The 24,571-nt window shown below is 40.4% G+C and overlaps 1 protein-coding gene across 4 annotated transcripts in view; it reads left to right on the top strand.

Annotated features, from left to right (window-relative positions):
- vrk1 (VRK serine/threonine kinase 1) overlaps positions 1-24,571 on the top strand; it is an 89,962-nt gene that overhangs the window by 51,214 nt on the left and 14,177 nt on the right. For all 4 annotated transcript variants that reach the window (XM_033027690.1, XM_033027693.1, XM_033027691.1 and 1 more), the window contains exons 8-11: positions 4,739-4,831; positions 5,862-5,994; positions 21,182-21,302; positions 23,776-23,834. In XM_033027690.1, coding sequence (XP_032883581.1) covers positions 4,739-4,831; positions 5,862-5,994; positions 21,182-21,302; positions 23,776-23,834 — 406 coding nt within the window. The remainder of the gene's footprint in view (positions 1-4,738; positions 4,832-5,861; positions 5,995-21,181; positions 21,303-23,775; positions 23,835-24,571) is intronic.

Genomic DNA, 24,571 nt, shown 5'->3' with positions numbered 1-24,571 from the left:
CTAGTTCTGGACTTCCCCAACATCGGGAATAATCTTCCTGCATCTAGCCTGTCCAACCCCTTAAGAATTTTGTAAGTTTCTATAAGATCCCCCCTCAATCTTCTGAATTCCAGCGTGCACAAGCCAAGTCTATCCAGTCTTTCTTCATATGAAAGTCCTGCCATCCCAGGAATCAGTCTGGTGAACCTTCTCTGTACTCCCTCTATGGCAAGAATGTCTTTCCTCAGATTAGGAGACCAAAACTGTAGGCAACTGTACTTGCAACAGCTCTCCTGATGTCTGGGGGAGCGATGCCAGCTAGTAGGTAGACGTTGTTTTTATCCTTAGATCGGAGGCAACCAGTGATGCTACGGCAGCTGGCATTCAAGGATGAGTCGATCTACATTGCATGTGTAGATCTCTCCCAAGCAGGGCAGGTGTATTCTGCATCAGAGAAGCAGAGTGCTACAGTTGAAGTGAGGCAATGAAAGTTGGGTATTAATATTTTTTGACAAAAAGGGAAGCGGTGGGGGAAAAGGAGAATAGCCCATTTAAATGGTTAATAGTTTGCAATCACTTGTTTGTAAAATAATATAGATAGAACTTGGGTCACTTTTCAGTGGAAATTTATTTTGTTGAATTGGAATAAGTGCTTGTGCATTGGCCGAGTCTTTTTTAACAGGTTCCATCTGGCATGCTTGGTTTATACTTCAAAAGTAACAATTAAAAAAAATAAAGGCCTATCAAAGTAAAATATAATTTTATCACCTAAAACATGAAAAAAAAATGTAGTTTTTGAGGAACTACTTGAGGGAATAGATGCTTTTGAAGAGGAAGGAAGATATTCAGTAGAACTGAATTCATTTTTGAAGTATTTGGAAGCCGTTTAAAAAAAAAATGAACACTAGGTGATAATGACTCACAATTAATTATTTTTCTTTGAGTATTGCCTCAAGTGTATTCGGTTGTAGCTCAGATTTGATAAATAAGAAAATAATGTTTGCAAATCCCAGCTTCTTCCCAAGGTGAAAAGCTTATCTTGCAAGCAAAAGTGGAAGAGCTGGGCATTACAGCGATGTGATGAAAGCAAGACGGGGTCTATCACCAAAGTGTGGTTCTTGCCATTCTGATATTCTAATACTATTTATCTCTAATTTGTCGTGGTTTTCTTGGTATCCAGATGTCACAGATTCTTAGTTTTCTTTTAAAGCAGTGTTGCCTATTGATCAAATGTACATTGTTGACTCCAGTGTTTGGTGCTTTCATTGTGCAAATTTAAATTGTTACACATGGATAAAAGTGTCTTGAACCATATGCTTTTTGTCATCATTATTATGTTGAACCGGAATGTGCAGAGTACATAGGACACTGAAATGGAAACTTGGCCTGCCTGTATAATATTATTAACGCAATGCATGTATTTGAGATTAAAATTAGATGATGTTTAAATAGGAATTACATTATCTTTATTTGTGTATCTCTGCATTTGTGGGTTGTGCAAAAACATTTCACTGTGCTGTGCATACATGACAATAAAGAGCCATTGAATCATATTGAGAATAACAATGGAGTTGGAGACATCTAATCTAATATGCACCTGAAAAGTAACTTGAATAAATCATATGGATCAGAATTCCTTCAGCCATAACCTTGTTGCTGATGAAATTAATGCTTGAGCAATATTCAATCAAAGTAAAATATACTTCATAATTCATCAGGAAAAAGTTGAAGGATATTAGCAGAGTGTTGCAGATGACCAATGGCACGGGGGGGGGTACATCATTTTGAAAGTAATAAAGTATAAAAATGAACTGGCCTGTTTGAGTGAATTCCCAACAGACAAATTGTTGTAAAATTCAAATGCCTGTTTTTAAAAGCCTTTTTATTGAAGGGGGATGATTCTTTATCTGATGAGAAAGTTGGGAAAACTATTTAATTGTTCTCTGTTTTGAGGGTGTATTTTTCCTTGTCATGGTAACTATGCCACTTGGGGAAGGTAGAAATTTCGATCAACATGTTTTTTCAGAGAGCTTAAACATTAAATATCCTTTCCAGGGACAATATCCTTCTGAGTATTAACACCAGTTGGCATAACTATGGTCATATCAGATTGCGAACTTGAGGAAATTAGGAAAAAGATTTAATATTTCAGTCTGTTCTGGTTTAGTTTATTTCGGCAAATGGCAGGGAGTTTGAGCTGGGTGTAGTTTGTAGAGTCACCCAAATATAAATTAAATAATTTAGAACTGAGAGCCTTATTTACAGCCTTTTGAGCTCGTGTTCCATTTTTATTGCAATTGTGTAATTTAAAAAAAAAAAAGATTTCATTTTTATAATTAGGAAGAAATGTTTTTTTCGTACATGCAATTGTTGGAGTTCATTAGAAAGTTAATTATAATCGATTAATTCAATAGGCAACCTGCCTTACAGCACCAGAGACCTGGGTTTGATTCCGGCTACAGGTGCTGTCAGTGCAAAGTTTGTACGTTCTCCCCCTGACCTGTGTGGGTTTTCCCCAGGAGCTGCTTTCTCCCACACTCCAAAGACGTACAGATTTGTAGGCTGATTGGCTTGGTATAATTGTAAATTGTCCCTTGTGTGTATAGTATTAGTGTGCAGGGACCGCTGGTCGGTGCAGACTTGGTGGGCCGAAGGACCAGTTTCCACGCAATCATTACGTTAAGTGTTTTACAGCTTGGAATAGTGCGTGAATTAAATTAAGTATACATACAGTGCCCTCCGTAATGTTTGGGACCAAGACCCATCATTCATTTATTTGCCTCTGTACTACACAATTTGAGATTTGTAATAGAAAAAATCACATGTGGTTAAAGTGCACATTGTCAGATTTTATTAAGAGTTATTTTTATACATTTTGGTTCCACCATGTAGGAATTACAGCTGTGTTTATACATAGTCCCCCCCATTTCAGGGCCATACTGTTTGGGACACATGGATTCATAGGTGTCTGTAATTGCTCAGGTGTGTTTAAATGCCTCCTTAATGCAAGTGTAAGAGCGCTCTCAGCACCTAGTCTTTCCATCACCTTTAGAAACTCTGTTTATCAGCATGAAGACCAAAGTTGTGCCAATGAAAGTCAAAGAAGCCATTATGAGACTGAGAAACAAGAATAAAACTGTTAGCGACATCAGCCAAACCTTAGGCTTACCAAAATCAACTGTTTGGAACATCATTAAGAAGAAAGAGAGCACTGGTGAGTTTGCTAATCGCAAAGGACTGACAGGCCAAGGAAGACCTCTACAGCTGATGATAGAAGAACTCTCTCTGTAATAAAGAAAAATCCCCAAACACCTGTCTGACAGATCAGAAACGCTCTTCAGGAGGAGTCGGGTGTGGATTTGTCAATGACCACTGTCCGCAGAAGACTTCATGAACATAAATGCAGAAGCTACACTGCAAGGTGCAAACCACTGGTTAGCCGTAAAAATAGGATGGCCAGGTTACAGTTTGCCAAGAAGTACTTAAAAGAGCAACCACAGTTCTGGAAAAAGGTCTTGTGGACAGATGAGACGAAGATTAAATTATATCAGAGTGATGACAAGAGCAAAGTATGGAGGAGAGAAGGAACTGCCCAAGATCCAAAGCATACCACCTCATCTGTGAAACATGGTGGTGGGGGTGTTATGGCCTGAGCATGTATGACTCCTGAAGGTACTGGCTCACTTATCTTCATTGATGATACAACTGCTGATGGTAGTAGCATAATGAATTCTGAAGTGTATAGACACATCCTGTCTGCTCAAGTTCAATCAAATACCTCAAAACGCAATGGCAGGCGGTTCATTCTACAACAAGATAATAATAATAATAATAATAATAATAATAATAATAATAATAAGCCTTTATTGTCATTGTACTTAGAAATACAAGGGAATTAGGAGAGCTACTCCTGTCAGTGCAATCAAAACAAGTCCAAACAAGACGAAAACGCATTCATTCACATTCACAAGCGTTATTTAACTGATTAAAATAGTAGATAAATTATAATTATCACACCTTGGTAGAACATTGCACTGTGACAAAATTACATTTAAAATTTAATAAATACTTTAAGAATTAAAAAATGATCCCAAACATACTGCTAAAGCAACAAAGGAGGTTTTCAATGCTAAAAAATTGTCAATTCTTGATTGGCCTTGTCAATCACCCGACCTGAACCTAATTGAGCATGCCTTTTATAAGCGAAAGAGAAAACTGAAGGGGACTAGCCCCCAAAACAAGCATAAGCTAAAGATGGCTGCAATACAGGCCTGGCAGAGCATCACCAGAGAAGACATCCAGCAACTGGTGATGGCAATGCATCACAGACTTCAAGCAGTCATTGCAAGCAAAGGATATGCAACAAAATACTAAACATAACTACTTACATTTACATGACATTACTGTGTCCCAAACATTACGGTGCCCTGAAATGGGGGGACTATGTATAAATACTGCTGTGATTTCTACATGGTGAAACCAAAATGTATAAAAATGGCCTTTATTAAAATCTGACAAAACCACATGTGATTTTTTTTTTCTTTTTTTTTTTTTCTATTACAAATCTCAAATTGTGTGGTACAGAGGTAAATAATTAAATGATGGGTCTGTGTCCCAAACATTATGGAGGGCACTGTATATGTTGATGAATGCCGTTTCATTAATGAAACTATGTTGCGTTGGAACACTTGTTGCAAAATGATCCAAATCTTGACCCCTTATCAAATTAGCTTAACTTGCAATTGATTTATTTTGATAGATTGATATTCTAGAATACATCCATGAACACGAGTATGTGCACGGAGACATCAAAGCTTCCAATCTGCTCCTCAGTTACAAGAATCCTAACGAGGTTATTTTACTATTACATTTTAATTGAAGCAATCGTAAATATCTTGTACATAATTCAAAGATGCTGGTATAGATCAATAAGCTTGTTTCTTCAACTTGTGGTCAATCACTAATGTCCTGTCTGTTTTCACCTTTTGTCACTTGATTGCAATTGTTCAGAAAACATGGATCTCCGCATTGAAAGCACCCAGAGAATAGTAGCATCCTCCTTGCATAATTCCAAAGATTTTCAGACTTTGGAAAGAAGAAATCTTTGTAACCAAAGTGGCTTTCCTCTGTTGCTTTTCTTTTCTATCTGCAAAGGGCCACGTGTTGAAACTAAGTGCATTGAACTTTAATCAAATGGATTCATGTTTAAGTGTGAAAGTGGATCCTAACCATTGGAAACCTTGCCCATTAATCCCAAGTGACTTTTTTTTTTACCAATGCTGCACAAAATAGACCTCCCTTGTTGTTAAGGGCAGCTGGTCTCCACTCTAATTCATTTAAAATCGGTCATTCTTGCATCTTGGACAGAAGTGTTACACTCTGTAGAAGCCAAGTGAGTGCAAGCTTTTTACTTTATTATTCACAGCAAAGTTCTAATTGGGTATGGCTTCTAAAAGCGCACCAACTGGAAATACTGCTGTGTTTTTAGACAATAGACAATAGGTGCAGGAATAGGCCATTCGGCCCTTCAATCCATTCAATGTTAATTTTTACGTTGTGTGGTTTGGAATGTACTGTGAGTGCATTCAAAGGGGAGTTGGACAATTAATAGGAGGAATATTTAGATCCATGGGGTGAGGGTGGAGAGTTTGCTCTTGCAGCTAAATTGCTAGCACAGGCTCATCAAATTGAAGTCTTTCTTTTGTATTCATGTTGAATCAGTCCATTGTTTTCACCAGAGCATGGTGGAGCTGTGACATACAGGAAGGCGGGCATTAAGGGCATGTTATCCACTAATTTATATTTTTGCTAATATAATAGATTAATTTGTTATGAGCCTAGTTGAATTTTACATTATATTTTTACATTTTTTAATTTCCTAGGTATATTTGGTAGATTATGGCCTTGCATATAGATATTGTCCAGATGGAGTACATAAAGAATACAAGGAAGACCCAAAACGTTGCCATGATGGTACACTTGAGTTTACAAGTATCGATGCACATAAAGGTGCAGGTAAGTGGGGACAAGTGCAGATTTAATTCATCTCGGTGGCTTTTCATTCTCTTTTCTGCTAAGTTCTGTTTTACGCACAAATCATTTAAGTTGTTTAAGTATGGAAGTTGTTGACCATCTTCCACATCCAAATCTTCTCACAATGACTATTTCATTCTTGACATTAGTGACAGTTTCCTGAAAGCAAAGGGCCAATTTTAACATCCTGATTTTCCTGTGGCTTTTGATTCTGTGGCACTTTCAGCTTGAATTCTCTGCAGTAATTTGAATCCAAACTTGAAGGCTGAGTATTCATTATAGGATGTGAAAAATAATGAGTAATAATTAATACAAATCAGTTGAGGAAAGATGCCTTCCATGGTACCTGTACTACAATTTGTACTTTGGGCGGAAAGCAGGGTGTGACATTATTCATCTTCAGTTTGGCTGCTAGAGGCAGGTATGAAACCGTTGTACTCCTGATGCCCACCTTCAATGCCATCCTTGCTTGGTCTATCTTGACTATCATGTAGTTGCTGTTGCTAGTTCCCCTTTTGCAGCACATGCAGATCCCAACGGATTCTAATTATGGAAAGCTGGGTGACTGTCAGCTGCCTGGACAATTGTTCTTAAATCTGTTCTGTCAAATATTAATGATCCTCTGCTTTTAGCTACAGTGTAATCAAAGATTGATTACTTTTTTTAAATTTGTGCATGATTTGACACACTAGCAGTGACTTATAATCTATTCTGCTATGCAGCATACTTTTAATATAAAATTTCAGCAAAATAGGTAAGTTAGCAAATAAGTGATGTGCCATATCTTACCATTTTGTTCTACCGCTTGGCAGACTCTGGCATGATCTTTCCATGTCTCCGTACAGTATTTTGGATCTTGTATTTCTTTGGACTGCCCACACAACTCCCAAGAATGGCAACTGTGCCAATTGGAGATCAGGATGCCTCTCAAAGTGAGGTGTCATTCAATTTCATTCCAATGATAGTTATTTTCTGACACGTGAAATTTCTAAAGAGCATCATAGAACATAGTACAGAACAAGAACAGGCCTTTCGACCCACAATGTCTGTGCCGAACATGATCTCAAGACCGACTTATCTGCTAGCACATATCTATATGCCTACCTAAAAGTCTCTTAAATGCCATTATCATATCTGCCTCCAGCACCAGTGGTGCATTCCAGCCACTCACCGCCCTCTATAAAAACAACCTGTCCCTCGCATCTCCATTAGACCTCCCAAAGTGCAACACCTCACACTTGCTCGGATTAAACTCCATCCTACATTACTCCACCCATTTTTGTATCAAAATCCTGTTGCAGACTTTGATATCCTTTGTCGCAGTCTGTGACCTAAGCAATCTTGGTTTCATCTGCAAACTTGCTAACCAACCAATATATGTTTACATGCACGTCATTTATATATATTACAAACTGGTCCCAGCACAGATTTCTGCATAATTCCACTGGTCACTGACCGCCTGCCTGAATATTGTCCGTCCACCATAAGCCTCTGTCTTCTATCAGTAAGCCAGTTCTGTATTCATATGAGCTAATCACTTAATTTTTAATCTTCTGGATCAGTGTAGAAACAGGCCCTTCAGCCCAACTTGCCCACACCGGCCACATGCCCAATCTACACTTGTCCCACCTGCCTTTGTTTTGCCCATATCCCTCTCAACCAGTTCTGTCCATGTACCTGTCTAAATGTTTCTTAAACTTTGCTATAGTACCTGCCTCAACTACCTCGTTCCACCCACCCACCACCCTTTGTGTGCAAAAGTTACCCCTCTGGTTCCTTTTATATCTTTCCCCCTCTCCTTAAACCTATGTCCTTTGGTTCATGATTCCCCTACTCTGGGCAAGAGACTCTGCATCTACCCGATCTATTCCTCTAATGATTTTTTACATGTCTATAAGATTGCCCCTCATCCTTCCAAGCTCCAAGTAAGAGTCCTAGCCTGCTCAGCCTCCCTATAGCTCAGTCCCTCTAGTCCTGGCAACATCCTCAAATCGTCTCTGCACCCTTTCTAGTGACAGTTCCAGTTGGAGCAGCAAAGTTTAGAAGAATAGAATGCCATTTTATTGTCATTATACACATGTACAATGAGATTAAAAGCAGCTCGTACTCAGTGCAGACATGTAATTAGTTCAAAAAACAAAAAACAAAACAAAAGGGGGGGGGGATAAGGTGCACAGTTCTGCGGCGCTATATACATATCTATAAAAAGACAATGGATGAATAGAGTGAATAAATAGGATTCCTATATACAGTATGGGTTATTGCACATATTAAAAATTACAGTTACAGTACAAATTACAGTAGGTGGATAGATGGAAGTCCGGGGTTAGGCTGTGAAGTCAGTGCATGTGTGAGTTCAGAGAGGTTATGGCTTTTGGAAAGCAACTGTTCTTGAGTCTATTTGTCCTTGTTCTGATGCACCTATAGCGCCTCCCTGAGGGCAGCAGGTCGAACAGGCTAAATGCAGGATGGGAGCTGTCCTTGATGATGTTCTTTAGAGGAGATGTGTGAGACAAGTTTTTTTGCACAGATGATGGTGAGTTCCTGAAATGTGCTGCCAGGAGTGGTGGTGGAGGCAGATACAATGGCGGCATTTATGAGACCTTTGGATAGGCACATGGATATGCTGGAGGTAGAGGGATATGTATTGTGTTCAGGCAGATTAGAGTTGTTTGTGGCATCATAATTGGCACAGACATTGTGGGTCGAAGGACGTGTTCTTGTGCTGTACTGTTCAATGTTCAATGCTTCCATACTGCTCTGGGTAGAGAATTCCAGATTTACAGACTTCTGAGAAGAAATTCCTAAAGGAAAGCTTGGCTGGAATTGTGAAAAGATAGCTTAACAAGGTCATCACAGCATGTGGAAATAGGACCACTGTGATCCACAGGTAGACAAAAATGCTGGAGAAACTCAGCGGGTGAGGCAGCACCTATGGAGCGAAGGAATAGGTGACATTTCGGGTCGAGACTCTTCCACAGAATAAGGGAACCCACAAAGATGAACAGAGGCGATACAGTGGGGGACCATGGATTAGGACGAGTGAAGATTGTGAAGGAGGGTTAGAGGGAAAGTGCCCTGGCACGATATTGTGCCTTTATAATCAGAAATGTACATGACCATGTGTGGTTTGAAGTCCATGCAATAGATCCTGGGCATCATTGTAATTGGGCCAAAGCATTGTGGTGTCAAGCTGATAGCTGGTGTGCAGCAGCTTCCATTGCTATAAGAATTTGTGCTCTTCTCCAGAATTAGTGTGAAAGCAAGTTGTTCTTGATCGTGCAGATCTAGCAAAAGAGTATTAAAAAATGTACATAGATGACTGCATATTGCTCAGTAAAATTGAGATTTTAAAGAGCTCATGTATTTCTGAAAGTTGTCCAGGTGCTGCTCCCGACAAGTGTGGTGACGGACCATAATTATTTTTATTCTCTTGCACTAATTTTCATACACTTTAATCAGCAGTCCTCATCCTGACACGGGTATGGAAAAAATGTCCAAGTTTCTGGGTTTTGATCTTTATTATAATAGGAACAATCTCTGAATTGTGATGTCACATAACAGCACCACCACATTGGTAATGTGATTGGCATTTGGTGTGTACTTGAGATATTATTTTACAAGGCATACAAGTTGCATGAATCTAATGCTACATTCACCAAAGCGCACACATTTTCACATGATTAAAATAATCAAAAGAGTAATTTTCCAGTCCATACAAAGACATGATTAATTTGTTCTGTTTTAGTATACACTAAAGGTTACAATTTAATGTTAAGGACTTCAGTAGTGATGCCACCCCATGGTCAAATGAAATGGTGACGATCATTGTCTGGGCATGCATAGGAAAAATAGTAGAGGTCCGTGTACCTGTTACCTTTTTGCAGTCAATGTCTTTAGCTGTAAAAAAGTGACAACACATGATGTAGGGGAGGAAGATACCCTTGTAATTGGAATAAATTTATGAAGTTTGTAGATGATTCAAAGTGCCGATGCATTTGTTCTTTTTGATTTACGTGAGTTAGGTTATTAATCTTTCTCACCTTTCCATTCAACACACTGAATGATTTAAATATTTGTGCACCCTTTAGTTATGAATCTTCGTCCCTTTCTTAAAAGGCTGGATTTGCAACAGTAGCCATAAGCCAGCTTCATCAAAATTGATTCAATCTTTAAGGTTTGAAAGCAGAAATCGAGGGATCATATTTGAGAACACTAAATGATGCATTCCATGATAACCTTGGAAGTATTTGTCATTCTGTTGAGGTTTATATCTAATTTATCTGGCACTTTGATAAAATATTTAGTCTTGTTGCAAAGCCACACCAGAAAGTAGGGCAGATCTTTATTTACTTGACAAACTTAGTAAAATATTTTATTTTCATCTAGCATTCCCTCTTGCTGAATTATTTTCAATTTAGTGGCATTTTTCTTTAAGTGTGCAAATTACTCTTTTTGCTTTTGGAGACCTGTCTAGCTGTGAACATGATGAAAAGTGTTAGGAAAGAGTCCTAACTGCAACATCCTGTTAATTCCAAAAATGGCTGCAATCTGTTCTCTAGTTTTGACTTATTCTGGTCTGGACAAGACTTTTTTTGGCAGCTTCTCCTGGACAAAACACAAATGTAATAGCCACATTGCTCTTTATAAACCAGCTTCAAATTCACTGAAGATGGTAGAGGCGTTTACTTTATATGGGTTTGTTTAATAATTTTGTCCTTGATATCTGACCCTTTCAAATTTACAATTTTCACCCCTTCAAATTTACCAACATGACACATTCTTTTCAATATAATATGTTTTTTTTTTTTTTTTACTACATGAAAATATGTATTATTTTTGGTGAGCAAGATTGAATATTGATATATCTTTAGAACTCTTTTTTATGGATTTCATGTATACTAAGAATGAATCGGAAATATTAAAATTGATTGCTTGGACCAGGTGTGCATTTATTTAGAGTTGACTACGAGAATAATTTGTAACGTGCAGAATGAATTTTATACTGAGACTAAATGTCACTTGAATGAATATAGTCAGCTGCTAGAACGACCTTGCACCAGAGGCTGAGTGACCCTTAACTAACGTAATTTATCTCTCGATAAACTCATTCACATGATATTCTGCTTATTAATAATTGGCCCATTGCTACAGTGTGGTTGCAGTTTTAACATTATCATGCAAGGTTTAATTCCAGTCATTAGTGAGCAAGTTAACTAAACACTTTATCACATTAAACTATAACCTTTAGTTTATGCGGAAAAGGAACAAATTACCCATGTCTTTATATGGACTGGAAAATTACTCTTTTGGCCATTTTAATCATGTGAAAATGTGTGTGCTTTGGTTAATGCTGCATTAGATTCATGCAACTTGTGTGTCTTGTAAAATAATATTTCAAGTAGACTCAAAATCCTAATCACATTACCAATGTGGCATTGCTAAGTATTATTATTTTTAGAATTGTATCTATTCAAAATTTAGTCTGATTTCCTATTCGGTTAGAAGTGTCACTGCATTCTTCCAAAGAGTTAAAACTTCTGTATCTCCAGTTATCTACTGATTAATTTAAAGGCCAATTTCATATTTTTAAATTGACCCATTGGCCTTTTGGGTATTGAAGCTGATTATGAAGTACTATAGATTACTATAATAGAAATTTAAATCACTTTTAGAAGAAAAATGATCGTGATGAAATTGATTTCAGTCGTTTAGATTATTTCTAAAATGGTCTTCAGTAAGGATCTCGGCAGTGATATAACTTTAAAAAATCCCATTCCTTTAATTTGAACTTTCCATCAGACTAGTTTTATGGCAATCAAGTGAACTCCTCAAGTAGTTAACCTCTTTCTTCCCAGCTGGTTAGCTTGGACTGAGCATTTTTACCCAGAGTCGTAGATCCACTGATAGAAAAGATTGGGAGGGATATGGGCCAAACGTGGACAAATGGGACGAGCTTAGATGGGCATCTTGTTTGGCATGGACAAGATGAGCTGAAGGGCCTGTTTCTGTGCTGTATGACTCGGAGTGCATATCAGTATTAATTTTAGTAGGTCCACCACTTGCTCAACTGGAAAGAAGCCCTCACTATTTAATTCACATTGTCTTCTACAACATAATCTCTGGAATTATTTGTCCCAGGGAGTTGAGAAGGTCAAATCATTTGAACACCAAGTCCAAACAGAGGGATGTAAGGATCCAATCAGACATGGTCGTCTTAATTGGCAGAGCAAGAGTTACATGGCGTATTCTTCCTTTTTTAATGTTCTAAATTGTGCACAAGTTGTCTGGTTACATTTGTGATTGATTCAAAGTTTGTACAAAGTCCAAGTTGGTTCTTGCACATCAAAAGTTCAAGGAACTGCAGGTACTGGAAATCTGAAATTAAAACGGAATAGTCCGTGGGCCCGAGGGGCCTACCGTGCACCTCCCCTATGATCCTATTTCTTGGGTGTCATTTTGTTCATTGGTATCTCTTCTGTCAGAAAAATTATGTTCCGAAGAAAACTCATTTGGACTATGTTTTTAACCCCTTATGTCAAAATTGTGTTTTTTCACACTTTGCCCTCTTTCTTGTGGCCCTCTTCCATCATCCTATGTCAACCGGAAAGCAAATCCAGATTTTCGTGTGCAGCACTGGAAGCATGATGATGGGGATGAAGCATTCAAACAGTGTGCAAGAAAAGATGTGGCATGGATGCTTTCCCGGAAAGCGAGTAGCCAGCACCGCCATTCATTGTGATCATGACTGATCGTCCCCAATCAATAACCCGTGCCTGCCTTCTCCCCATATCCCTTGATTTGGCCTCCACTGTTCTCTGTGGCAGGGAATTCCACAAATTTACAACTCTCTGGGGGAAAAAGTGTTTTCTCACCTCGGTCTTAAATGGCCTCCCCTTTATTCTTAGACTGTGGCCCCTGGGTCTGGACTCGCCCAACATTGGGAACATTTTTCCTGCATCTAGCTTGTCCAGTCCTTTTATAATTTTATATGTCTCTATAAGATACCCCCCTCATCCTTCTAAACTCCAGTGAATACAAGCCTAGTCTTTTCAATCTTTCCTCATATGACAGTCCCGCCATCCCAGGGATCAATCCCGTGAACCTACGCTGCACTGCCTCAATCACAAGGAAGTCCTTCCTCAAATTAGGAGACCAAAACTGTACACAATACTCCAGATGTGGTCTTAATAGAGCCCATGCAACTGCAGAAGAACCTCTTTACTCCGATACTGAAATCCTCTTGTTATGAAGGGCAACATTCCATTAGCTTTCTTCACAGCCTGTTTTACCTGCACAGCAACTTTCAGTGACCGGTGGTACAAGGACACCCAGGTCTCGCTGTACCCTCCCCCTTACCTAACCTAACCCCATTGAGATAATAATCTGCCTCCTTGTTTTTGCCACCAAAGTGGATATCCTCACATTTATCTATATTATACTGCATCTGCAACGCATCTGCCCACTCACTCAACCTGTCCAGGCCACCCTGCAACCTCCTAACATCTTCTTCACAGTTCACACTGCCACCCAGCTTTGTGTCATCCACAAACTTGCTAGTGTTGCTCCTAATTCCCTCTTCCAAATCAATAATATATATGGTAAACAGTTGCGGCCCCAACACCGAGCCTTGCGGCACTCCACTCGCCACTGCCTGCCATTCTGAAAAGGACCCGTTCACTCCTACTCTTTGCTTCCTGTCTGCCAACCAATTTTCTATCCACGTCAACAACCTACCCCCAATACCATGTGCTCTAATTTTAGTCTCCAGTCTCCCGTGCGGGACCTTTCATAAATCCATGCTGACTTGGACTAATCCTTTTACTGCTATCCAAATGCCCCATTATTACCTCTTTAACAATTGACTCCAGCATCTTTCCCACCACTGAAGTCAGGCTAACTGGTCTGTAATTCCCTGTTTTCTCTCTCGCTCCTTTCTTGAAAAGTGGGATTACATTATCTATCCTCCAATCCACAGGAACTGATCCTGAATCTATTGAATATTGGAAAATGATCACCAATGTGTCCACTATTTCTAGAGCCACCTCCCTGAGGACCCTGGGATGCAGTCCATCAGGCCCATGGGATTTATCATCCTTCAGTCCCAATTAGACTACCGAATATTATTTCTCGGCTAATAAAAATTTATTTCAGTTCCTCTACCCCCTTAGATCCTCTGTCCTCCAGTACTTCTGGGAGATTGTTTGTGTCTTCCTTAGTGAAGACAGATCCGAAGTACCTGTTCAATTCTTCTGCCATTTCCTTGTTCCCGATAATAATTTCACCCGTGTCTGCCTTCAAGGGACCCACATTTGTCTTTGCTATTCTTTTTCCCTTAACATATCTAAGAAGCTTTTACTGTCCTTCTTTATATTCCTGGCCAGCTTCTCCTCGTACTTCATCTTTTCAGCCCGTCTTGCCCGTTTTGTTTCCTTTTGTTGTCCTGTGAAAGTTTCCCAATCCTCTGGCTTCCAGCTACTCTTTGCTGTATTATACATCTTTTATTTTAGTTTTATTCTATCCCTAACTTCTCTTGTCAGCCACAGTTGTCTCCCCTTAGAATCTTCCTTTTTGGAATGAAATGATCCTGCGTCTTCTGGATTATGCCCAGAAATTCTACCATTGCTGTTCCACCGTCAATCCTGCTAGGATCCCTTTCCAGTCTACCTTGGCCAGATCCTCCCTCATGCCTTCATAGTCCCCATTGTTCAACTGCATCGCTGACATTTCCGATTTAACCTTCTCCTTCTCAAATTGCAGATTAAAACTAATCATATTATGATTACTACCTCCAAGCGGTTCCTTTACCTCTAGTTCTCTTATCAAATCTGGTTTATTGGACAACACTAAATCCAGAATTGCCCTTTCTCTGGTCAGCTCCATTACAAGCTGCTCTAAGAATCCATCTCGGAGGCACTCTACAAACTCTTTCTTGGGGTCCTGAACCAACCTGATTTTCCTAGTCTACCAGCATATTGAAATCCCCCATCACCACAGTGGCATTACCTTTATTACATGCCAATTTTAACTCCTGTTGCAACTTACACCCTACATCCGGGCTATTATTTGGGGGTCTGTAGATAACACTAATTAGTGTCTTCTTGCCTTTGCAATTCCTCAACTCAATCCACAGTGACTCTACCTCGTCAGTCCCTATGTTTTCCCTCGTGAGGGTCTGAATTCCATCCCTCCCCCTCCTCTGCCCACCTGCCTATCCTTTCTATAGGATGTATAACCCTGAATATTTAGCTCCCAGGCCCGATCCTCCTGCAGCCACGTCTCAGTAATCCCCACAATGTCATATCTACCAACCTCTAACAGCCTCAAGGTAGTGAGTAGTGAGAAAGGTCAAGAGCTTCCAGCTTGGGCTGGATTTGTCTCAGCAACAGGTGAGGTGCCTTCAAAGGTGACCACAATTGACTAATATCCTGTGATCAATCATCCCATCACGGAATTTAGTACAGTTCAAGAGTGTTTACGAGCTTCTGAAGAAGCAAGTCATGAGGTTGGCCAAGAATATGTCATTACAACATTCGACTTGGGTGTCTGCATGAAGGCACCCTCTCGTGTGGAGTCATCCTGCAAAGTACAAGAAGCACATTGTGTTGATTGGCACATTTCATGTCATTTGTGCATATTTCAAAATGCTTGGAAAGAAAATGGAAGGATCCGGACTTCAGGATGTTCTCCTGGAATCGGGACTCATGTCTACTGGTTCTATGGAAGGTATTATGACAGGAAAGAACTACGACAGAAGTCTGCACTGCCACAAGATTTGGAGAGGCTCCTTCTTGATGTATTCCTGTCAATGGCTAGAAAAGATGCAGTGCTGTCCGGTATACCAGAGGAATCAAAGGGCATCTTTCAAGAGCTAATCCGATCGTCAAGAAAGCAAGCACTTGCTGAATTCATGGCCAATGCAGATCTCAACACATTGATGGAGTCGTATGAGAACTTCAAAGCTGATGTTCGAAAAGGATCTCTCGGGAAGACTGCACAATTTTGGTTGTTGAACATGGATTCTGTGTGGATTGCTCTCTCATTGATTAGGTCTGTGAAAGAGAACAACTTTCCCTTGTACTTGCACTGTCTGTTTCTTATGCCCGATCTCTTCTTTACCTTTGGTGGTCTCAATTACTCCCGCTATCTGACCTACCTTGCTGTGTTCTTGGCAAACATCGAAGAATCACATCCCGGTGCCCTGGCTTTCCTCGAAAGAGGTGCCATCAATGTCGCTAGGTCGTTCATACCAGGAAACCGATGTGCTGTTGACAAAACTATTGAGGAAACGATCATGAAGCATGGCAAATCTCGAGGTGGTGGCAGTAGTGTTGGGCTCTCTGGCATCTTGCAGAATCACAGTACAGGTGCACAACCTTTTATCCGAAGATCCAAATAACGAAAACCTCCGAATAGCAGCCATTTTTTCGGTCCTTGAAGAAAGGTCCTTGAAAACGTTCACCGAGGGCGGCCCGCAGAGGTGACAGCGGAACCTCCGGTCGGTCCTCGAAGAAAGGGGAACTAAATCCCCATTCATAAAAGAGAAGGTGAGGGTATATTGCGCGGGAAGGTTAATAATTGACAATATACTGCTGCCTGCCCGCTGAGTTAAAAAGTTCCCACGGTAGACTCACGATACACAGTGTATCGTGAGTCTACCGTGGGAACGTTTTAACTCAGCGGGCAGGCAGCAGCATATTGTCAATTATTAACCTTCCCGCGCAATATACCCTCACCTTCTCTTTTATGAATGGGGATTTAGTTCCCCTTTCTTCGAGGACCGACCGGAGGTTCCGCTGTCACCTCTGCGGGCCGCCCTCGGTGAACGTTTTCAAGCGCAAGCACGGAGATCCCAGAGACCCACAGCCAACAGCAGCCCAGCCCAGCCCCGCTCCAACTACAGAGGAAAACTGCAAACTGGCCGGAGACGTCAGGACCACCAGAAGCCGTTCCCCGAGCTGCGCCCCCTCATCGGGACACCGACCCCCAGGCCCACTGCAAGCACGGAGATCCCAGAGACCCACAGCCAGCAGCAGCCCAGCCCCGTTCCAACCAAAGATCTTTGGTTCCAACTACAGAGGAACCTGGGTTGCGGATGACGGGGCGCAGCTCGGGGCGTCGTAGGGGCCCATCGGGGAGCGGGTTCCTGTTGGTCCTGACGTCTCCGGCCACCTGCCATCCTCCGGGAACTGTACCGCCCTTGCAGGAGAGTGGGGTTGTTTGCAGTTGCAGAGGGAGGGGGCAAGGGCGGTACAGTTCCCAGTCTCAGATCCAGTCCAGGGGGGTGGCCGGAGACGTCAGGACCAACGGGACACCGACCCCCAGGCCCCACTGCAAGCACGGAGATCCCAGAGACCCACAGCCAGCAGCAACTCCAGCCCAGCCCCGCTCCAACTCCAGAGGAACACGTAGGGGCAGAAGCTGATGGTGTGCAAGGTACGTCTTGTTCTTGGGGTGGCGGATGAGGGGGCGCAGCTCGGGCTGTGGGCAAACTGCCACTTGTCGCCGTAGCGGCCCATCGGGGAGCGGATTCCTCTGGAGTTGGAGGGGGAGGGGGGTATTGTGCTGTTTGATCGCCGCCTGCTATCCCAGGGACAGGGAGACACAGCGGCTTTTTAGACTGGTGGGCAATCACTTCCAAAGTTCTGCCCACACAGTCAGTACACCTCTCCTACACTGCATTTCATACAAACATTTATTCTGCAAGAAAAATCGACATTGAAGACTCAAACTCGCGACCGAGTAACTGACGGGATCAAGGCGCAAACTCGCGACCTTGCGGATATGTGCCGAGCACTCTACCACTGAGCCAGCCATTAAAATCTACGCTAAACAAATTCCATTCCGAAGACCGACAAATTCTGAATTACGAAAAGTGTCTGGTCCCAAGGCTTTCGGATAAAAGGTTGTGCACCTGTACTTATCAGAGATGGGTTCGAATTTCAACAGAAAGGGCAAACTTTCTCTCTGCAACTCTCAGCCTCGCAGACATGACTTCTGCTACCAATCACGGAAGCAAACACAGAGATCAACAACCAACTGAGATAAAGGAAAAGTGAGGCATGTGTAACGAAAGCCCTTGATGCTGTAAAGAGCTTCCTGAATCCTTTTGACTTGGATGACAAGACTGGGTTGTATGTCATCTCTTCTGGTGCACGTGTTCCGGCTGAAGTCGAGAAAGATGTCATACAGGTATTTACCACAGGGAAAGAACAGAAAGAAAAGTTCATCAGAGAGCGACTTGAGAAAAATACAGCATTCTCTGAACCCATCAAGAATCTGAAACTCAAAACCATGGCAGAAACAAAGAAAAGAGTGAAGCTGAGAACATCTGAACGAGGAGATATTGCTTTTCAACTGATGGTCAAAGCACAAAGTTCTGGCAGTCAACTCAATCTATGGGAGATTATGAAGTACTCTCTGACCCCTGTACCCTACTCCATTGGTACATCGGACAATTTATTTGCAAAGACTGATCAATCCAAAGGCCTACACTACCTATTGAAAGATGTAGACAACTCACAACTCCTGCCAGTAACAAGACATTGATAGTGGAAGATGGAAATGCTGCATTCTACTATCTCAAAGAGATTCCTGCAAACTTCAAAGAGATTGGCATCAAAATCTTCAATGCATTGTCATCTAATGATGTAGTCTTCAGTACCGATATGTACAAACTAGATTCAGTGAAGACAAGTGAACGGACACGACGTGGGTGTGCGGAGAAGAGAATAATCGAAGGAGGAAAGACAAAAAAAACAAGAGATTGGAAGCAGTTCTTGACCAATGATGAGAACAAGAAACAGCTCATTGAACTTCTTCTTGATGTGTGGAGAGAGCATGACATGGCAAAGAGGCTACATGGAAGGAAGGTGGTCTTCATTAAGGAAGGAGAGGCCACACTTCTTACTTCTCAGAATGGGAAAGAGACACTGCAGTCTGAGATTCAATCCCTGAAGTCAAACAAAGAAGAAACAGACTCGCGAGTCATCCTATAGAGCAACTATGGCAAAGAGCAAGTATATGACCACGTACAAGTCAAAAGCCCAGACAGCGATATCTTTTTCATATTGCTTCACTATACAAACAGCATTCAAGACACCACAGTTCTTTGACACAGGGAGAGGCAACAGGCAAAGGCTAATAGATGTCACTCATTTTGCAAAGCAGTCCTCAGAATACTGCTCAGCATTACTTGGACTGCACGCGTTCTCAGGCTGTGACTCAACAAGTGCCTTCAAAGGAATCGGCAAAGTCAAGCCAATCAAACTGATGCAACTGCGTAACAAATTTGTGAAACCACTGAGAGCTTGGTGATTTTCATAGAGTTGAAAATGATATGGTCCTAATTTAGTGGATTTTTTAATGTATCTTTAATAAGAAACACTCAATTGCAAGTACCAAATTCACAGACCCCAAGAAAGAGGGCAAAGTGTGAAAAAAACACAATTTTGACATATATTGAAATAAGGGTTAAAAAAACATAGTCCAAATGTTTTTTTCTTGGGAACATCATTTTTCAAACAGAAGAAATACCAATGAACAAAATGACACCCAAGAAGCAGGATTATAGGGGGGGTGCACGGTAGGCCCCTCTGGCCCACGGATTATAATGCTAGAAACACAAGGAACTACAGATTTTGGAATTGTGTGTAGAACAGTGCTAGAGTAACTAAGCAGGCTAGGCGTCATCTATAGAACATGGATAAGCAAAATTTAATGGAAGACATGGATAGCCCAGAAAAGTCCTGACCTGAAACCTCAACAATCCATGTCTTATCAATGATGCTGCGTGACCTGCTGAGTTTCTACAGCACTTTGTGCCTAATGCCCGAAATAATCGGGAAGCCAAATTGTGTTGTGGAACATGAAACACTTAACATTTTGCATTGAAAATCCCTGGGTTTTAGGCTGTGCCTCTGTTCAATATCCTTGATTCGTGCATGTGGTTTCATTTAATGGTCTCTCCAACAAGGAAATATCAAAGCTTTTAATGGTAATATGTTTTGTTTTTTTTAAAGGCATAATTATCAAGATCAATAGTTTGGGAAAAATATGTAGGCTTTAAGGAACATGCAATAGGCAGAGTTTTGATTAGGCAGTTAGTTTAGAGCCAAGCTATCTTTGTAATCCAGTACTCAGATGGGAGGAATACTAGTTTGAATCTGCATATTTTGAACCAAATTAAAATGTTAGTTTATTATAGTCTAAGTTCTAGGACTGCAATTTAAAAAAAAAAAACATCGTCCTGAATTCTGAGTACACCTTGAGCTGTGTGGACTCATCCAGATTGCAAACTCAATGTGCCTGCTGCCTTTTCACATGTGGTAAAATAACACGGTGCCTGTGGGAGGCGGTCCTGGGTGTTATATGAATTTCTATGTTCGGCCACAGATGTATTGAAACTTACCCCATTCATTTAGTAGCAGCTCTTGGTAACCCTGCAAAAACTCAGTTCTCTCTTGGCATCATGTTTTAATCATATTTCAACTTTTAATTTGTATCATTGGCCCCTGATGGCATGGAGGTAAAATCAGAAGCATTTTGTGAGTTCTATGTTTCACAAAAAAGACTGTTTGTTATTGAATTAATTGTCATTAGATGTGTTGGTTTTTATTAATTGAAGTTCCTGTCTGGAACATTTAGTGCAGCAGCACATAATTACCATTTTTTTAATACTTTGAAATTATATATGTGACATTAAAATATAAAATTATATGTAACAGACCTTGTAAACACCTTGTTTGTGTGGCATCCTGCATCTTTCTGCACAAATTTGATCGTCTTTCAAGAAATATAAGTTACCGTAGTTATTTACCCTTCCACCCTATCTTTTATACCTGACCTCCAATTAACATAGTGACACAATTTAAACTAATAATGTACCATCATTGATGTGACTGATTTATAGAAGTCGGTTACTGTTCTGCATCATGTTTTGGCCAAAGACATTCCACACATTCTTTAGGAGTTGATCGTTTTGTAAATTGATTGTTTTAATTGAATTATTTGGCTTCTTTATATTTGAAGAAATGCCACTGTCATTGTAATAAATGAAATAGCATTTGGCAATTTTGAAGTTGCCTGTATTTCTTGTATCTGGGTTTTTACCCTATTACTTCAGTTATAAACTATATTTTAATCCAATTAAAATTGTCCCTCCCCTCAGCTCCTTCCCGACGCGGTGACCTGGAAATCCTGGGATATTGCATGTTACAGTGGCTTAGTGGGCGATTGCCCTGGGAAGACAATCTAAAGGATGCAAACTATGTCAGAGATGAAAAACTGAAGTAAGAAAATGGATACATGCCATCTTAAGCTTCATTGCATAGTCTGGCTGAAACTCTGTCCTGTCCCTCACCTTTTCAATGCTGATGGAACTGCTGTCTACTAACTGGCCTGAATCAAGCTATCTGATCATTGTTATGGTCTGTTTACCCCTGTCTCATTTTGAATAATGCCAGGCCATTAGTGGGTAAATTTGATGTTTTAACATTTTCAATAGATTTCACATCTAACAGACTACCTTGCCCTCTATTGAAAGAGCATTAGCCTAAATAATGTACTCGAGTTCCTTATGTGACAAATTTACATATTCCTGATTTAGAAATGAAATTCAGATTCAGACCCAAGTCGGGTAAGCATGCGAGTCATATTGTTTTAATGTAAAATATTCTAGCAAAATAGTGTATATGCAGTTTTGCTGCCTCCTTAAAGCAGTTCATAAATTCACATGCTAGCGAGGATACGAATTGGAAGGATAGATCGTAAATACATGGTTAAAGGAATGATACAGCCGAGGGGGCTTTAGATTTTCTTGATCATTTGAGTTATTTGTGTGGAATATGTGACCTGTACATGTTGAACACACTGCACCTGAACCAGAACTGATTCAATATCCTTGGGTTTTTTGGAGCCAAAGTGTCCATGACAACAACAAGTGGAGATCTTCATATGAAGCCAAGTGGATTAATTAAAAGAAAAACAAAAGTAGATAGTAGCCAAAAATGGTGGAGCCTGCATGTGTAATATTTGCAAAAAAGACTTTCACACTGCAGTTGTATGTGTAACAAAGCATCCTTGAACCATTGGAGTGTACTTAAACTCCAAAATGTCAGTGGGAGATGAGGAACTATCCATGCACGATAACACGACTGAGCCATGCATAGGGTAGATAGCTGGAGTAACTCAGCAGGATAGGCAGCATCCCTGGAGAGAAGGAATGGGTGATGTTTCGGGTCGAGACCGTTCTTCACGTCACCCATTCCTTCTCTCCAAAGATGAAACCAGCATCTGCAGTTCTTTACACATTTCTCCTGTTAGATGTCGATGACCAGAAGGCACACATTTAAGGCAATGGGTCAGAGTTTTGAAGGTAATCTGAGGAAGGTTTTTTTCACCCAAAGGTTTAAATATGGAATACTTTGCCTGAGGGTGTGATGGAGGAAAAGATCCTCACAGCATTTAAATGATCACTTTAATTGCCATGGCACCCAAAGCTGTTATGTTAACACTCTAGAATGTAATGGGAGAATTGAGGACCAGCATTTGCACAAATGGGCCAAATGTTCCGTTTTGCACTACTTTTCTCTTAGTTTGAAAATGGAGACATTTTATGTTTGTGTGATTCTGGATCCAAATGTTTGGAAGGGAATTTTTGCTCAGTTATTGATTGCAAGGAGCCATTGTTATTGTGGTTGAGACTGAAAATGTATTAGGGTACAGAAGGTTGCTCCTTGAAATAAAAAATGCAAGACTTGGTGATGGATTGGGAAAGTGCTCTTGATTTTGGTTTATAAAATCCCAGATATTGCCCGAGTATGGTTTGACAAATGTTGCAGGTGTAACGACTTGGGTTTCTTGGGAGACTGAGATAGAAGGTGGAAAGTACATGAGTTGCACCTCACCTCAATATGACCATTATTGTTGCAGGTTGGGGAAGGTTTAAACTGGCTTGACTGGTTAAGGAAGTAGAGTATACGTTCATTATGGAGAAGAGTACAGATAGAAATGAAAGATGGACGATTAGAGAGTTTGGAAGACTAAGCTGCCAAAAGTTTGGAAAATAGACAAGTATGAGTCATTCTGCTTCATGGTATGTACCTAAATGCAAGAAAGATCGCGACCAAGGCAAAGGTTGAGGTGGAAGCATTGTTTATGAAGGGTCAGGATCAGTAACTTAGCATTCTTGGTTACAGGGATCACAAACAAGAAAGATGGAATATGAAATACAGCTGTGTAAAGGGGTGATGTTAGAAGGATCATCCAATGAAACCATATGGCTTTAACTAAATAACATAAACAGGCCCATCTCATTGTTCATGGATAGATGTGAACCAGTCAGTGTCATGAATCTGAGCTTTCACTAGACTTCAAGTACTTGCACAAGAGGTTATTGTTATGCAATTAAAATGTAATGAAGGCTATAACATGAGATGGAAGTAGCATGCAGTCACAGAGAGCACTGGCTGGAAAGCAGGAAACTGCCAAATGTTTACACCCTTTTTGTTTTTGATTTCAGATTTCCAACATTGCAATATTTTTCATTTGTCACCACCCACCAAATTTGTTTACTGAACATGAATGGCAAGACATATGGAAAATATCCTACATCTAAATGGTGTATATGCTTTCAGAAATATTATTTAAAATAGAGATCTTCCATGTATTTGAGTTCTCAAATTGATACTTTGCATTTGACCTTTGTTCTCTGCAGAATGACAGCAATTTTAAATCTTTCTGGATCTGTTTTATGTGTTACAGATACAGACAAAACCTTCCAAGCTTGATGGACCAATGTTTCCCTAGCAAAAGTAAATCAGGTGGGTAATTCTAAATTACAACGTGTGATTTCCTATTTGTTTCTTGCAAGCAGATTAAAAAGATTGGGGAAATGGATAAGGAGATGATGATTGGCTCAATTTAATTAAACTCCCAATTTAATTTATGTCTTAAAGTTGATTCCAGAACTATCTTTTTGCAATTTAGCAAATTGTTGAATTTGGGTAAGGGTTGATGCTCAATGTAAATAGTAAAAACTTTTTAGGAGTGGTGCAGCTGATAGTGCTGCTGCATTACCGCCAGAGACCCGGGTTCGATCCCCACCTGGGGAGCTGTCTGTTTGGAGTTTCCTCGGATGCTCCAGTTTCCTCCTGTAGGGAGTGGATGAGAAAGTGGTACAACATAGAACTAATATGAGCAGGTAATCAATGGTTGATGTGGATCTGGTCAGCTGAGAAGGCTGTATCTCCAAACTAAACTTGGGTGCTATATATATTGTAGTTACTGAACATCTTTATCACTTTTTCTACATATTAGAATACAACTATATCTTAGTTTTCCACATTGTGTGGGCTAAGGGAATGAAAAACAACACACTTTCATATCTTGATCTAGGTTGAATTGTGACCTTTGTTGTTGCACTTGTGTTACATCTATCTCTCTCTCTCTCCCTCTCTTGTTTCTATACTTGTTGCTATTTTTGTACCTATATTTGCGCAAAAACGCTACACGATAGTGTTACAATTTTTTGGCCCACCTTACCATTGTCCTGTGATGT

This window comes from Amblyraja radiata, chromosome 9 (assembly GCF_010909765.2).
Source record: "Amblyraja radiata isolate CabotCenter1 chromosome 9, sAmbRad1.1.pri, whole genome shotgun sequence".
Taxonomy (NCBI): Eukaryota; Metazoa; Chordata; class Chondrichthyes; order Rajiformes; family Rajidae; genus Amblyraja; species Amblyraja radiata.
This window is presented reverse-complemented; position numbering and strand designations above follow the sequence as displayed.